The sequence below is a fragment of the Gasterosteus aculeatus genome, chromosome 6 (genome assembly GCF_964276395.1).
Source record: "Gasterosteus aculeatus chromosome 6, fGasAcu3.hap1.1, whole genome shotgun sequence".
In the NCBI taxonomy this organism is placed as follows: domain Eukaryota; kingdom Metazoa; phylum Chordata; class Actinopteri; order Perciformes; family Gasterosteidae; genus Gasterosteus; species Gasterosteus aculeatus.
In genome coordinates this window covers 11,115,696-11,132,304 of record NC_135693.1, presented here as the reverse complement: position 1 = coordinate 11,132,304, position 16,609 = coordinate 11,115,696, and the positions used below count along the sequence as shown (strand labels likewise).

General features: G+C 40.5%; 1 protein-coding gene across 1 annotated transcript in view; it reads right to left on the bottom strand.

Moving 5' to 3' along the window:
- antxr1d (ANTXR cell adhesion molecule 1d) overlaps positions 1-16,609 on the bottom strand; it is a 68,782-nt gene that overhangs the window by 11,640 nt on the left and 40,533 nt on the right. Inside the window, exons 5-9 of the mRNA XM_040178130.2 lie at positions 1,078-1,108; positions 913-986; positions 613-681; positions 442-522; positions 273-333 (exon numbers count right to left, since the gene is read on the bottom strand). Coding sequence (XP_040034064.2) covers positions 273-333; positions 442-522; positions 613-681; positions 913-986; positions 1,078-1,108 — 316 coding nt within the window. The remainder of the gene's footprint in view (positions 1-272; positions 334-441; positions 523-612; positions 682-912; positions 987-1,077; positions 1,109-16,609) is intronic.

Below are 16,609 nucleotides of genomic sequence, written 5' to 3'. Positions count from 1 at the left end.
GCTAATTCCTCTGACCAACACCCCCCCCCCCCCCGACCCCCCTCTCCTCTTGGTTGCACACACGCTGTGCGGAAGCGGCTATGCTAATTTCCCCCGGCCGTGGATGACAATACGCTCTCTGTCACTCCGCGGTCAGAAGCGTCCATGCGATTACTCAACCTCATGTTCCCCTCCAGAGGCTTTAGATGGCTGTCATCTGACACAATCGCGCACTGTAATCGCCCCGTGTCTTTGCAAAAAAAGGGGGGGGGGTTACACCTCACATCTCTCACCTCCTGCACACACGCTGGACGGCTCCGCCGCTAGAATCTCAATGCAGGACTTCTTGATGATCTGAGTGATCAGACGAGACGAAGAAACTCATTTATTAACATAATATGATTGTGTGGGGGGGACGCGTGTGATTCTGTTCACATGTGGTGCTGGATGTGTGTGTCTTACAGAGTCAGTGATTTCCCTCAGGGCTTGGAAGCCTCCCCATACAGGAAACACGTGATCAACGGTGTCCGCAATAGTTGCAAGCTAGAAAAACATGCAGACACTGAAAAAATTGGATTTGCTTTTTTTTTTAATGCATTTTTGACATCCGCAACATCCTTCTGTGAATCCCACCTGGGTCTCGTTGAATTCTTTGACCCCCACACAGTAAACGATGGCTCCCATAGTCCTGGCCCTCTCAGCCTGCAAAATAAAATGAATAAACCCAAATTCAGTGACCTTTAAAGAGGCTTTGGCTTATGGAGCCAAATAAATCTCCCAAAAAGCAACGCTGTGAAATGACTTAACACGTCATATATTTGAATGAAACAGAGCAGCAAAAACAACAAACGTTACAGTAATAAGTCCTGTGGCAGTTCGCAAGAGACCGAAAGCTTCTAATCTTTTCACCGAGTATCCAGCTCCTAATCTTACCTCTCGTTGAGCTGTGTCGAACTGCCACTCATTCAGTTCCCCGTCCGTTAGAGCGATGATAACACTGGCCGTGCCTGCACAACACAAAAAACGTTATCTTCTCTGAATCAAGGTACTAAATATAGGCTAATGTAAAAAACAACAACACCATTGGACAGAGCTTACCGTGCTTCTCTTGATATATCTGTGTATTAGCCTGCAATTACAAAGGAACAGACAATTACAATAGCCGGTTTGAAATATGTTGATACGGTTACAAATCCAGCCTGCTAACATCACTTTGCTTTGAGTGACCCGGCAACGCTCAAAATGCATTTGCAGGTTAACATATGAACAGGTTAATTAGTTGGAATGCTTTAAGCATTCCAAGTATTGTTCTTCTAATCTTTATTGTTGGAATGCATTAACGATGCATTCCAAGTATTGTTCTTCGAATCTTTATTTCCGACTTATTGTTGGAATGCATTAACGATGCATTCCAAGTATTGTTCTTCGAATCTTTATTTCTTCATCTTCAACTTCTTCTATTTCTTCCGCGCCACCTTTCAACTCCTTCACACTTTCAGCTATTAAAACCGTTCAAATATTAAAATGTTCAGCTCCTTTCTGGCTTGAGGGCTATGACTTTTCAGCTTTCTACCTCTTATGCTTGAATTTATATAAATCAATAATCATTAATTGTTGGAATGCATTAGATGCATTCCAAGTATTGTTCTTCGAATCTTTATTTCCGACTTATTCTTCTATTTCTTCCGTGGCACCTTTCAACTCCTTCACACTTTCAGCTATTAAAATCCTTCAAATATTAAAATGTTCAGCTTCTTTCCGGCTTCCGGGCTATGACTTTTCAGCTTTCTACCTCTTAAGCTTGAATTTATATAAATCAATAATCATTAATATTTTAACATGGTTTTCAAATGGAGTTTGTTTTCAAATCCTCCTTAAACTTCTTCAACTTCTTCAACTTTCAGATATTTCAGCTCCGCCAATCTTTCAGCTACAGACACCATTTAAACTTTCAAATGTTGACACAGGTCTCAACTATTTTATGAAAAAAACTGCTTGTGGATATCTATTGTACTTTTTTCATAATCACTGATTATGTTTCACTAGTTCTTCGCTCCGTTTCTGACTTTTACATGAGTGTGTATTGCGTCTGCTAGAGGGGGACCTCGCGGGCTAGAGTGTGGGGCAGCGCAGAAATCTGGTTAAAAAAGTATGGAACTTCTGTCCTTGCAGCCAAAGTATACACTCTAGAGGCTTCATTTCTTCAGATTAATGAGGGTATGGTTGTGCTGATTGGATTAATGTGTTCATGGAATCCCAGAGTTTTTTAGTTTTGGCGCAAGGAGTGTTTGAGTGACACAACCTCTGCCAAAAGCCCCATAGGCTCCAATACAAATCTGCCGACATATTTCTCACAAAAATCCACAAGGTACACGTTTTGTAAACGGCCATAGGAGCCGTATTTATTACCGGACAGACATAAAAAGCACATCCACGCGTTCGGTAGAGTCTTGGGTCTCATACAAACGCCGTATTTTTTAGATAGCTGTTATAGTTTTGCGCTGGTTCCCATTTGTTTGAGGTGTGGATTCTGTGTAACTTGCTGCCATGTCTCTGTCTTTTGCAGCCGCTCGTTAATGATCACAGGTGCGTCGTTGTCGTGGTTACGAGCACTCACACGCTGCAGGATCTGTGTGTGACTCACAGCTGCTCCTATGACCTGATTAGTGGAGTCACATGACGCAGCTATGCTTTCTGTCAACAGACCAATATGATAAAGACACTCGCCCCCCCTCCCCCCTCCACCCTGACCTCTACTTACTGTTAATCACTCAGTCAGTCAGTATGTCTGTCTATTTCTCCTCCTCTCTCTCTCCCTCTATCTCTTCCTCACCACCCCTCCCTTCCTCACCCTCTCACCCTCCCTCCCTCTATCTACACCCCCCCACCCCACCCAATCCAATAGGTGAGCCGTTGTCGTGGTTACTCGCTCACACGCTGCAGGATCTCTGTGGCTCAAAGCTGCTGATATGACCTGATTAGTGGAGTCACATGACGCAGCTATGCTTTCTGTCAACAGACCAATATGATAAAGACACTCGCCCCCCCTCCCCCCTCCACCCTGACCTCTTCTCACTGTTAATCACTCTCAGTCAGTATGTCTGTCTATTTCTCCTCTCTCTCTCTCTCCCTCTATCTCTTCCTCACCACCCCTCCCTTCCTCACCCTCTCACCCTCCCTCCCTCTATCTACTCCCCCCCCCCCCACCCAATCCAATAATTTCAAAATAAAAGCCCCATGGAGGGAATTTTTACTGTAATGTCTGTGATGAGGCCTATTAATTAAAAACTTTTAAGTGTGAATAACAAACATTCTGTCTCCCACTACGAATATTACTCGTACTTCTAGTACTACAACTGATACTTCTACTACCATACTACTAGTATTTCTACTGCTATTAATACTACAACTACTACTAATGTTATTACAAATACTACTATGGCTAATAGTATTCCAGCTGTTTCTACTGCTATTGATACTAAACCTACTATTACTGCTTATACTGCTAGTACTACTAATACCACAATTATAACTAATACTACTACTAATATTACTACAAACAATTTTAAACAAATTTAAGCTCCTGCAACTTCTGTTTTTAGAAAATCTATTGAAATTCAGCTTCCCCACTTCCTGTATTTTCAGCAGTTCTTTAAAATAATTTCAGCTATTCTTATGCCTCTATCAACAGCAATTTTTTAATATTCATTTCTGTATTTTTTTGCAATATTTCAAATTTATTTCAGCTGTTTTCATTTCTGCTTTTTCAGCAAATCTATTGAAATTCCTTTCAGCTTCTCCCATTTCTGTATTTTCAGCAATTTCAAATTCATTTCAGCTTTTCAAATATCTGTCATTTCAGCAAATGTATTCAAATTCCCTTCAACTTTCTGTATTTTCAGCTATTTTCAAATATTCAGTGCAGCTTTCAGCTTTTTGCATTCCAACGCATTTTCAGCAGGAAATGCCTTTTCTAGTATTTTAACATGGTTTTCAAATGGAGTTTGCTTTCAAATCCTCCTAAACTTCTTCAACTTTCAGATTTTTCAGCTTCACCAATCTTTCAGCTACAGACACCATTTCAACTCTCAAATGTTCACACAAGTCTCAACTATTTTATGAAAAAAACTGCTTCTTGATATCTATTGTACTTTTTTCATAATCACTGATTATGTTTCACTAGTTTTTCGCTCCGTTTCTGACTTTTACATGAGTGTGTATTGCGTCTGCTAGAGTGGAGAGCTCGAGGCTAGAGTGTGGGGCAGCGCAGAAATCTGGTTAAAAAAGTATGGAACTTCTGTCCTTGCAGCCAAAGTATACACTCTAGAGGCTTAATTTCTTCAGATTAATGAGGGTATGGTTGTGCTGATTGGATTAATGTGTTCATGGAATCCCAGAGTTTTTTAGTTTTGGCGCAAGGAGTGTTTGAGTGACACAACCTCTGCCAAAAGCCCCATAGGCTCCAATACAAATCTGCCGACATATTTCTCACAAAAATCCACAAGGTACACGTTTTGTAAACGGCCATATGAGCCGTATTTATTACCGGACAGACATAAAAAGCACATCCACGCGTTCGGTAGAGTCTTGGGTCTCATACAAACGCCGTATTTTTTAGATAGCTGTTATAGTTTTGCGCTGGTTCTCATTTGTGTGAGGTGTGGATTCTGTGTAACTTGCTGCCATGTCTCTGCATTTTGCAGCCGTTAATGAGCACAGGTGCGCCGTTGTCGTGGTTACGAGCACTCACACGCTGCAGGATCTGTCTGTGACTCACAGCTGCTCGCTCCTATGACCTGATTAGTGGAGTCACATGACGCAGCTATGCTTTCTGTCAACAGACCAATATGATAAAGACACTAGCCCCCCCTCCCCCCTCCCCCCTCCACCCTGACCTCTACTTACTGTTAATCACTCTCAGTCAGTCAGTCAGTCTAATTCTCCTCCCCTCTCCCTCTCTTCCTCACCACCATTCCCTTCCTCACCCTCTCACCCTCCCTCCCTCTATCTACACCCCCCCACCCCACCCAATCCAATAGGTGCGCCGTTGCCGTGGTTACTCGTAAACACGCTGCAGTATCTCTGTGTGTGACTCACAGCTGCTCCAATGACGTGATTAGTGGAGTCACATGACGCAGCTATGCTTTCTGTCAACAGACCAATATGATAAAGACACTGGCCCCCCCTCCCCCCTCCACCCTGACCTCTTCTCACTGTTAATCACTCAGTCAGTCAGTATGTCTGTCTATTTCTCCTCCTCTCTCTCTCCCTCTATCTCTTCCTCACCACCCCTCCCTTCCTCACCCTCTCACCCTCCCTCCCTCTATCTACACCCCCCCACCCCACCCAATCCAATAATTTCAAAATAAAAGCCCCATGGAGGGAATTTTTACTGTAATGTTAGTGATGAGGCCTATTAATTAAAAACTTCTTAGTTTAAATAACAAACATTCTGTCTCCCAACCCCCCCTCACCCAATTCCATCATTACAAACTAAAAGCCTCAATGATTATCTGTACCTTAACCATGAAGCGGTTTCGTTGAAATACGCATTGCTCTTTCAAATACTACTATAACCACTACGAATATTACTAGTACCTCAGTAGAACTACAACTGATACTTCTACTACCATACTACTAGTATTTCTACTGCTATTAATACAACTACTACTAATGTTATTAAAAATACTACTATGGCTAATAGTATCAGTATTCCAGCTGTTTCTACTGCTATTGATACTAAACCGACTTCTACTGCTAGTACTAATACCCAAATTACAACTAACATTACTACAAACAATTTTAAACCTCGTTTTATTCATCTCAGCTTTTGTTATTTCGATACTTTTTAAAATTCATTTAAGCTCCTGCAACTTCTGTTTTGCAATATTTCACATCTATTTCAGCTGTTTTCATTTCTGCTTTTTCAGCAAATCTATTGAAATTCCTTTCAGCTTCTCCCATTTCTGTATTTTCAGCTATTTCAAATTAATTTCAGCTTTTCTAATATCTTTTATTTCAGCAAATGTATTCAAATTCCCTTCAACTTTCTGTATTTTCAGCTATTTTTAAATATTCAGCAAATGTACTCAAATTCCCTTCAACTTTCTGTATTTTCAGCTATTTTTAAATATTCAGCAAATGTATTCAAATTCCCTTCAACTTTCTGTATTTTCAGCTATTTTTAAATATTCAGTGCAGCTTTCAGCTTTTTGCATTCCAACGCATTTTCAGCAGGAAATGCCTTTTCTAGTTGTTGGAATGCATTAACGATGCATTCCAAGTATTGTTCTTCGAATCTTTATTTCTTCATCTTCAACTTCTTCTATTTCTTCCGCGCCACCTTTCAACTCCTTCACACTTTCAGCTATTAAAACCGTTCAAATATTAAAATGTTCAGCTCCTTTCTGGCTTGAGGGCTATGACTTTTCAGCTTTCTACCTCTTATGCTTGAATTTATATAAATCAATTATCATTAATATTTTAACATGGTTTTCAAATGGAGTTTGCTTTCAAATCCTCCTAAACTTCTTCAACTTTCAGATTTTTCAGCTTCGCGAATCTTTCAGCTACAGACACCATTTCAACTCTCAAATGTTCACACAAGTCTCAACTATTTTATGAAAAAAACTGCTTCTTGATATCTATTGTACTTTTTTCATAATCACTGATTATGTTTCACTAGTTTTTCGCTCCGTTTCTGACTTTTACATGAGTGTGTATTGCGTCTGCTAGAGTGGAGAGCTCGAGGCTAGAGGCTGAAGCAGCGCAGAAATCTGGTTAAAAAAGTATGGAACTTTTGTCCTTGCAGCCAAAGTATACACTCTAGAGGCTTCATTTCTTCAGATTAATGAGGGTATGGTTGTGCTGATTGGATTAATGTGTTCATGGAATCCCATAGTTTTTTAGTTTTGGCGCAAGGAGTGTTTGAGTGACACAACCTCTGCCAAAAGCCCCATAGGCTCCAATACAAATCTGCCGACATATTTCTCACAAAAATCCACAAGGTACACGTTTTGTAAACGGCCATAGGAGCCGTATTTATTACCGGACAGACATAAAAACACATCCACGCGTTCGGTAGAGTCTTGGGTCTCATACAAACGCCGTATTTTTTAGATAGCTGTTATAGTTTTGCGCTGGTTCTCATTTGTTTGAGGTGTGGATTCTGTGTAACTTGCTGTTCTGTGTCTGCCCTCTTGCAGCCGCACAGGTGCGCCGTTGTCGTGGTTACGAGCACTCACACGCTGCAGGATCTGTCTGTGACTCACAGCTGCTCCTTGTGACCTGATTAGTGGAGTCACATGACGCAGCTATGCTTTCTGTCAACAGACCAATATGATAAAGACACTCGCCCCCCCTCCCCCCTCCACCCTGACCTCTGCTCACTGTTAATCACTCTCAGTCAGTCAGTCTGTCTAATTCTCCTCCCCTCTCCCTCTCTCTCTTCCTCACCACCATTCCCTTCCTCACCCTCTCACCCTCCCTCCCTCTATCTACACCCCCCCACCCCACCCAATCCAATAGGTGCGCCGTTGTCGTGGTTACTCGCTCACACGCTGCAGGATCTCTATCTGTGGCTCAAAGCTGCTCCTATGACCTGATTAGTGGAGTCACATGACGCAGCTATGCTTTCTGTCAACAGACCAATATGATAAAGACACTCGCCCCCCCTCCCCCCTCCACCCTGACCTCTGCTCACTGTTAATCAGCTAGTCTGTCTGTCTATTTCTCCTCCTTTCTCTCTCCCTCTATCTCTTCATCACCACCCCTCCCTTCCTCACCCTCTCACCCTCCCTCCCTCTATCTACAACCCCCCACCCCACCCAATCCAATAATTTCAAAATAAAAGCCCCATGGAGGGAATTTTTACTGTAATGTTTGTGATGAGGCCTATTAATTAAAAACTTCTTAGTTTGAATAACAAACATTCTGTCTCCCAACCCCCCCTCACCCGATTCCATCATTACAAAATTAAAGCCTCAATGATTATCTGTAACTTAACCATGAAGCAGTTTTGTTCAAATACGTATTGCTCTTTCAAATACTACCACAACCACTAAGCAAGTTACTAGTACTTCTAGTAGTACTACAACTGATACTTCTACTACCATACTACTAGTATTTCTACTGCTATTAAAACTACAACTACTACTAATGTTATTACAAATACTACTATGGCTAATAGTATCAGTATTCCAGCTGTTTCTACTGCTATTGATACTAAACCGACTTCTACTGCTAGTACTGATACCCAAATTACAACTAACATTACTACAAACAATTTTAAACCTCTTTTTATTCATCTCAGCTTTTGTTATTTCTGTACTTTTTAAAATTCATTTAAGCTCCTGCAACTTCTGTTTTGCAATATTTCACATTTATTTCAGCTGTTTTCATTTCTGCTTTTTCAGCAAATCTATTGAAATTCCTTTCAGCTTCTCCCATTTCTGTATTTTCAGCTATTTCAAATTAATTTCAGCTTTTCTAATATTTTCAGCAAATGTATTCAAATTCCCTTCAACTTTCTGTATTTTCAGCTATTTTTAAATATTCAGAAAATGTACTCAAATTCCCTTCAACTTTCTGTATTTTCAGCTATTTTTAAATATTCAGCAAATGTATTCAAATTCCCTTCAACTTTCTGTATTTTCAGCTATTTTCAAATATTCAGTGCAGCTTTCAGCTTTTTGCATTCCAACGCATTTTCAGCAGGAAATGCTTTTTCTAGTTCTCCTCCCCTCTCCCTCTCTTCCTCACCACCATTCCCTTCCTCACCCTCTCACCCTCCCTCCCTCTATCTACACCCCCCCACCCCACCCAATCCAATAGGTGCGCCGTTGCCGTGGTTACTCGTAAACACGCTGCAGTATCTCTGTGTGTGACTCACAGCTGCTCCAATGACGTGATTAGTGGAGTCACATGACGCAGCTATGCTTTCTGTCAACAGACCAATATGATAAAGACACTAGCCCCCCCTCCCCCCTCCCCCCTGACCTCTACTTACTGTTAATCACTCTCAGTCAGTCTAATTCTCCTCCCCTCTCCCTCTCTTCCTCACCACCATTCCCTTCCTCACCCTCTCACCCTCCCTCCCTCTATCTACACCCCCCCACCCCACCCAATGCAATAGGTGCGCCGTTGCCGTGGTTACTCGTAAACACGCTGCAGTATCTCTGTGTGTGACTCACAGCTGCTCCAATGACCTGATTAGTGGAGTCACATGACGCAGCTATGCTTTCTGTCAACAGACCAATATGATAAAGACACTCGCCCCCCCTCCCCCCTCCACCCTGACCTCTTCTTACTGTTAATCACTCAGTCAGTCAGTATGTCTGTCTATTTCTCCTCCTCTCTCTCTCCCTCTATCTCTTCCTCACCACCCCTCCCTTCCTCACCCTCTCACCCTCCCTCACTCTATCTACACCCCCCCAACCCACCCAATCCAATAATTTCAAAATAAAAGCCACATGGAGGGAATTTTTACTGTAATGTTTGTGATGAGGCCTATTAATTAAAAACTTCTTAGTTTGAATAACAAACATTCTGTCTCCCACTACGAATATTACTCGTACTTCTAGTACTACAACTGATACTTCTACTACCATACTACTAGTATTTCTACTGCTATTAATACTACAACTACTACTAATGTTATTACAAATACGACTATGGCTAATAGTATTACAGCTGTTTCTACTGCTATTGATACTAAACCTACTATTACTGCTAGTACTACTAATACCACAATTATAACTAATACTACTACTAATATTACTACAAACAATTTTAAACAAATTTAAGCTCCTGCAACTTCTGTTTTTAGAAAATCTATTGAAATTCAGCTTCCCCACTTCCTGTATTTTCAGCAGTTCTTTAAAATAATTTCAGCTATTCTTATGCCTCTATCAACAGCAATTTTTCACTATTCATTTCTGTATTTTTTTGCAATATTTCAAATTTATTTCAGCTGTTTTCATTTCTGCTTTTTCAGCAAATCTATTGAAATTCCTTTCAGCTTCTCCCATTTCTGTATTTTCAGCAATTTCAAATTCATTTCAGCTTTTCTAATATCTATAATTTCAGCAAATGTATTCAAATTCCCTTCAACTTTCTGTATTTTCAGCTATTTTAAAAAGTTCATTTCAGCTTTCAGCTTTTTGCATTCCAACGCATTTTCAGCAGGAAATGCATTTTCTAGTTGTTGGAATGCATTAACGATGCATTCCAAGTATTGTTCTTCGAATCTTTATTCTTCAGCTTCTTCTATTTCTTCCGCGGCACCTTTCAACTCCTTCACACTTTCAGCTATTTAAAATGTTCAAATATTAAAATGTTCAGCTCCTTTCTGGCTTGAGGGCTATGACTTTTCAGCTTTCTACCTCTTATGCTTGAATTTATATAAATCAATAATCATTAATATTTTAACATGGTTTTCAAATGGAGTTTGCTTTCAAATCCTCCTAAACTTCTTCAACTTTCAGATTTTTCAGCTTCGCGAATCTTTCAGCTACAGACACCATTTCAACTCTCAAATGTTCACACAAGTCTCAACTATTTTATGAAAAAAACTGCTTCTTGATATCTATTGTACTTTTTTCATAATCACTGATTATGTTTCACTAGTTTTTCGCTCCGTTTCTGACTTTTACATGAGTGTGTATTGCGTCTGCTAGAGTGGAGAGCTCGAGGCTAGAGGCTGAAGCAGCGCAGAAATCTGGTTAAAAAAGTATGGAACTTTTGTCCTTGCAGCCAAAGTATACACTCTAGAGGCTTCATTTCTTCAGATTAATGAGGGTATGGTTGTGCTGATTGGATTAATGTGTTCATGGAATCCCAGAGTTTTTTAGTTTTGGCGCAAGGAGTGTTTGAGTGACACAACCTCTGCCAAAAGCCCCATAGGCTCCAATACAAATCTGCCGACATATTTCTCACAAAAATCCACAAGGTACACGTTTTGTAAACGGCCATAGGAGCCGTATTTATTACCGGACAGACATAAAAACACATCCACGCGTTCGGTAGAGTCTTGGGTCTCATACAAACGCCGTATTTTTTAGATAGCTGTTATAGTTTTGCGCTGGTTCTCATTTGTTTGAGGTGTGGATTCTGTGTAACTCGCTGCCATGTCTCTGTCTTTTGCAGCAGCTCGTTAATGAGCACAGGTGCGCCGTTGTCGTGGTTACGAGCACTCACACGCTGCAGGATCTGTCTGTGACTCACAGCTGCTCCTTGTGACCTGATTAGTGGAGTCACATGACGCAGCTATGCTTTCTGTCAACAGACCAATATGATAAAGACACTCGCCCCCCCCTCCCCCCTCCACCCTGACCTCTGCTCACTGTTAATCACTCTCAGTCAGTCAGTCTGTCTAATTCTCCTCCCCTCTCCCTCTCTCTCTTCCTCACCACCATTCCCTTCCTCACCCTCTCACCCTCCCTCCCTCTATCTACACCCCCCCACCCCACCCAATCCAATAGGTGCGCCGTTGTCGTGGTTACTCGCTCACACGCTGCAGGATCTCTATCTGTGGCTCAAAGCTGCTCCTATGACCTGATTAGTGGAGTCACATGACGCAGCTATGCTTTCTGTCAACAGACCAATATGATAAAGACACTCGCCCCCCCTCCCCCCTCCACCCTGACCTCTGCTCACTGTTAATCAGCTAGTCTGTCTGTCTATTTCTCCTCCTTTCTCTCTCCCTCTATCTCTTCATCACCACCCCTCCCTTCCTCACCCTCTCACCCTCCCTCCCTCTATCTACCCCACCCAATCCAATAATTTCAAAATAAAAGCCCCATGGAGGGAATTTTTACTGTAATGTTTGTGATGAGGCCTATTAATTAAAAACTTCTTAGTTTGAATAACAAACATTCTGTCTCCCAACCCCCCCTCACCCGATTCCATCATTACAAAATTAAAGCCTCAATGATTATCTGTAACTTAACCATGAAGCAGTTTTGTTCAAATACGTATTGCTCTTTCAAATACTACCACAACCACTAAGCAAGTTACTAGTACTTCTAGTAGTACTACAACTGATACTTCTACTACCATACTACTAGTATTTCTACTGCTATTAAAACTACAACTACTACTAATGTTATTACAAATACTACTATGGCTAATAGTATCAGTATTCCAGCTGTTTCTACTGCTATTGATACTAAACCGACTTCTACTGCTAGTACTAATACCCAAATTACAACTAACAATACCACAAACAATTTTAAACCTCTTTTTATTCATCTCAGCTTTTGTTATTTCTGTACTTTTTAAAATTCATTTAAGCTCCTGCAACTTCTGTTTTGCAATATTTCACATTTATTTCAGCTGTTTTCATTTCTGCTTTTTCAGCAAATCTATTGAAATTCCTTTCAGCTTCTCCCATTTCTGTATTTTCAGCTATTTCAAATTAATTTCAGCTTTTCTAATATTTTCAGCAAATGTATTCAAATTCCCTTCAACTTTCTGTATTTTCAGCTATTTTTAAATATTCAGAAAATGTACTCAAATTCCCTTCAACTTTCTGTATTTTCAGCTATTTTTAAATATTCAGCAAATGTATTCAAATTCCCTTCAACTTTCTGTATTTTCAGCTATTTTCAAATATTCAGTGCAGCTTTCAGCTTTTTGCATTCCAACGCATTTTCAGCAGGAAATGCTTTTTCTAGTTAGTTGGAATGCTTTAAGCATTCCAAGTATTGTTCTTCTAATCTTTATTGTTGGAATGCATTGAGATGCATTCCAAGTATTGTTCTTCGAATCTTTATTCCGACTTATTAGTTGGAATGCATTGAGATGCATTCCAAGTATTGTTCTTCGAATCTTTATTCTTCAACTTCATCTTCTTCTTCTATTTCTTCCGCGGCACCTTTCAACTCCTTCACACTTTCAGCTATTAAAACCGTTCAAATATTAAAATGTTCAGCTCCTTTCTGGCTTGAGGGCTATGACTTTTCAGCTTTCTACCTCTTATGCTTGAATTTATATAAATCAATAATCATTAATATTTTAACATGGTTTTCAAATGGAGTTTGCTTTCAAATCCTCCTAAACTTCTTCAACTTTCAGATTTTTCAGCTTTGCAAATCTTTCAGCTACAGACACCATTTCAACTCTCAAATGTTCACACAAGTCTCAACTATTTTATGAAAAAAACTGCTTCTTGATATCTATTGTACTTTTTTCATAATCACTGATTATGTTTCACTAGTTCTTCGCTCCGTTTCTGACTTTTACATGAGTGTGTATTGCGTCTGCTAGAGTGGAGAGCTCGAGGCTAGAGTGTGGGGCATCGCAGGAATCTGGTTAAAAAAATATGGAACTTTTGTCCTTGCAGCCAAAGTATACACTCTAGAGGCTTCATTTCTTCAGATTAATGAGGGTATGGTTGTGCTGATTGGATTAATGTGTTCATGGAATCCCAGAGTTCTTTAGTTTTGGCGCAAGGTGTGTTTGAGTGACACAACCTCTGCCAAAAGCCCCATAGGCTCCAATACAAATCTGCCGACATATTTCTCACAAAAATCCACAAGGTACACGTTTTGTAAACGGCCATAGGAGCCGTATTTATTACCGGACAGACATAAAAACACATCCACGCGTTCGGTAGAGTCTTGGGTCTCATACAAACGCCGTATTTTTTAGATAGCTGTTATAGTTTTGCGCTGGTTCCCATTTGTTTGAGGTGTGGATTCTGTGTAACTTGCTGCCATGTCTCTGTCTTTTGCAGTAGATCGTTAATGATCACAGGTGCGCCGTTGTCGTGGTTACGAGCACTCACACGCTGCAGGATCTGTCTGTGGCTCACAGCTGCTCCTATGACCTGATTAGTGGAGTCACATGACGCAGCTATGCTTTCTGTCAACAGACCAATATGATAAAGACACTCCCCCCCCCTCCCCCCTCCACCCTGACCTCTGCTCACTGTTAATCACTCTCAGTCAGTATGTCTGTCTATTTCTCCTCTCCCTCTCTCTCCCTCTATCTCTTCCTCACCACCCCTCCCTTCCTCACCCTCTCACCCTCCCTCCCTCTATCTACTCCCCCCCACCCCACCCAATCCAATAATTTCAAAATAAAAGCCCCATGGAGGGAATTTTTACTGTAATGTCTGTGATGAGGCCTATTAATTAAAAACTTTTAAGTGTGAATAACAAACATTCTGTCTCCCACTACGAATATTACTCGTACTTCTAGTACTACAACTGATACTTCTACTACCATACTACTAGTATTTCTACTGCTATTAATACTACAACTACTACTAATGTTATTACAAATACTACTATGGCTAATAGTATTCCAGCTGTTTCTACTGCTATTGATACTAAACCTACTATTACTGCTTATACTGCTAGTACTACTAATACCACAATTATAACTAATACTACTACTAATATTACTACAAACAATTTTAAACAAATTTAAGCTCCTGCAACTTCTGTTTTTAGAAAATCTATTGAAATTCAGCTTCCCCACTTCCTGTATTTTCAGCAGTTCTTTACAATAATTTCAGCTATTCTTATGCCTCTATCAACAGCAATTTTTTAATATTCATTTCTGTATTTTTTTGCAATATTTCAAATTTATTTCAGCTGTTTTCATTTCTGCTTTTTCAGCAAATCTATTGAAATTCCTTTCAGCTTCTCCCATTTCTGTATTTTCAGCAATTTCAAATTAATTTCAGCTTTTCTAATATCTGTAAGTTCAGATGTATTCAAATTCCCTTCAACTTTCTGTATTTTCAGCTATTTTTAAATATTCATTTCAGCTTTCAGCTTTTTGCATTCCAACGCATTTTCAGCAGGAAATGCATTTTCTAGTTATTATGTTTCTTCTATTTCTTCCGCGCCCCCTTTCAACTCCTTCACATTTTCAGCTATTAAAATCCTTCAAATATTAAAATGTTCAGCTCCTTTCTGGCTTGAGGGCTATGACTTTTCAGCTTTCTACCTCTTATGCTTGAATTTATATAAATCAATAATCATTAATATTTTAACATGGTTTTCAAATGGAGTTTGCTTTCAAATCCTCCTAAACTTCTTCAACTTTCAGATTTTTCAGCTTTGCAAATCTTTCAGCTACAGACACCATTTAAACTTTTAAATGTTGACACAAGTCTTAACTATTTTATGAAAAAAACTGCTTCTTGATATCTATTGTACTTTTTTCATAATCACTGATTATGTTTCACTAGTTCTTCGCTCCGTTTCTGACTTTTACATGAGTGTGTATTGCGTCTGCTAGAGGCGGGACCTCGAGGCTAGAGTGTGGAGCAGCGCAGAAATCTGGTTAAAAAAGTATGGAACTTCTGTCCTTGCAGCCAAAGTATACACTCTAGAGGCTTCATTTCTTCAGATTAATGAGGGTATGGTTGTGCTGATTGGATTAATGTGTTCATGGAATCCCAGAGTTTTTTAGTTTTGGCGCAAGGAGTGTTTGAGTGACACAACCTCTGGCAAAAGCCCCATAGGCTCCAATACAAATCTGCCGACATATTTCTCACAAAAATCCACAAGGTACACGTTTTGTAAACGGCCATAGGAGCCGTATTTATTACCGGACAGACATAAAAACACATCCACGCGTTCGGTAGAGTCTTGGGTCTCATACAAACGCCGTATTTTTTAGATAGCTGTTATAGTTTTGCGCTGGTTCTCATTTGTGTGAGGTGTGGATTCTGTGTAACTTGCTGCCATGTCTCTGTCTTTTGCAGCAGCTCGTTAATGATCACAGGTGCGCCGTTGTCGTGGTTACGAGCACTCACACGCTGCAGGATCTCTGTCTGTGGCTCACAGCTGCTCCTTGTGACCTGATTAGTGGAGTCACATGACGCAGCTATGCTTTCTGTCAACAGACCAATATGATAAAGACACTCGCCCCCCCTCCCCCCTCCACCCTGACCTCTACTTACTGTTAATCACTCTCAGTCAGTCAGTCTGTCTAATTCTCCTCCCCTCTCCCTCTCTTCCTCACCACCATTCCCTTCCTCACCCTCTCACCCTCCCTCCCTCTATCTACACCCCCCCACCCCACCCAATGCAATAGGTGCGCCGTTGCCGTGGTTACTCGTAAACACGCTGCAGTATCTCTGTCTGTGACTCACAGCTGCTTCTATGACCTGATTAGTGGAGTCACATGACGCAGCTATGCTTTCTGTCAACAGACCAATATGATAAAGACACTCGCCCCCCTCCCCCCTCCACCCTGACCTCTTCTCACTGTTAATCACTCTCAGTCAGTCAGTATGTCTATTTCTCCTCCTCTCCCTCTATCTCTTCCTCACCACCCCTCCCTTCCTCACCCTCTCACCCTCCCTCCCTCTATCTACACCCCCCCAACCCACCCAATCCAATAATTTCAAAATAAAAGCCACATGGAGGGAATTTTTACTGTAATGTTTGTGATGAGGCCTATTAATTAAAAACTTCTTAGTTTGAATAACAAACATTCTGTCTCCCACTACGAATATTACTCGTACTTCTAGTACTACAACTGATACTTCTACTACCATACTACTAGTATTTCTACTGCTATTAATACTACAACTACTACTAATGTTATTACAAATACGACTATGGCTAATAGTATTACAGCTGTTTCTACTGCTATTGATACTAAACCT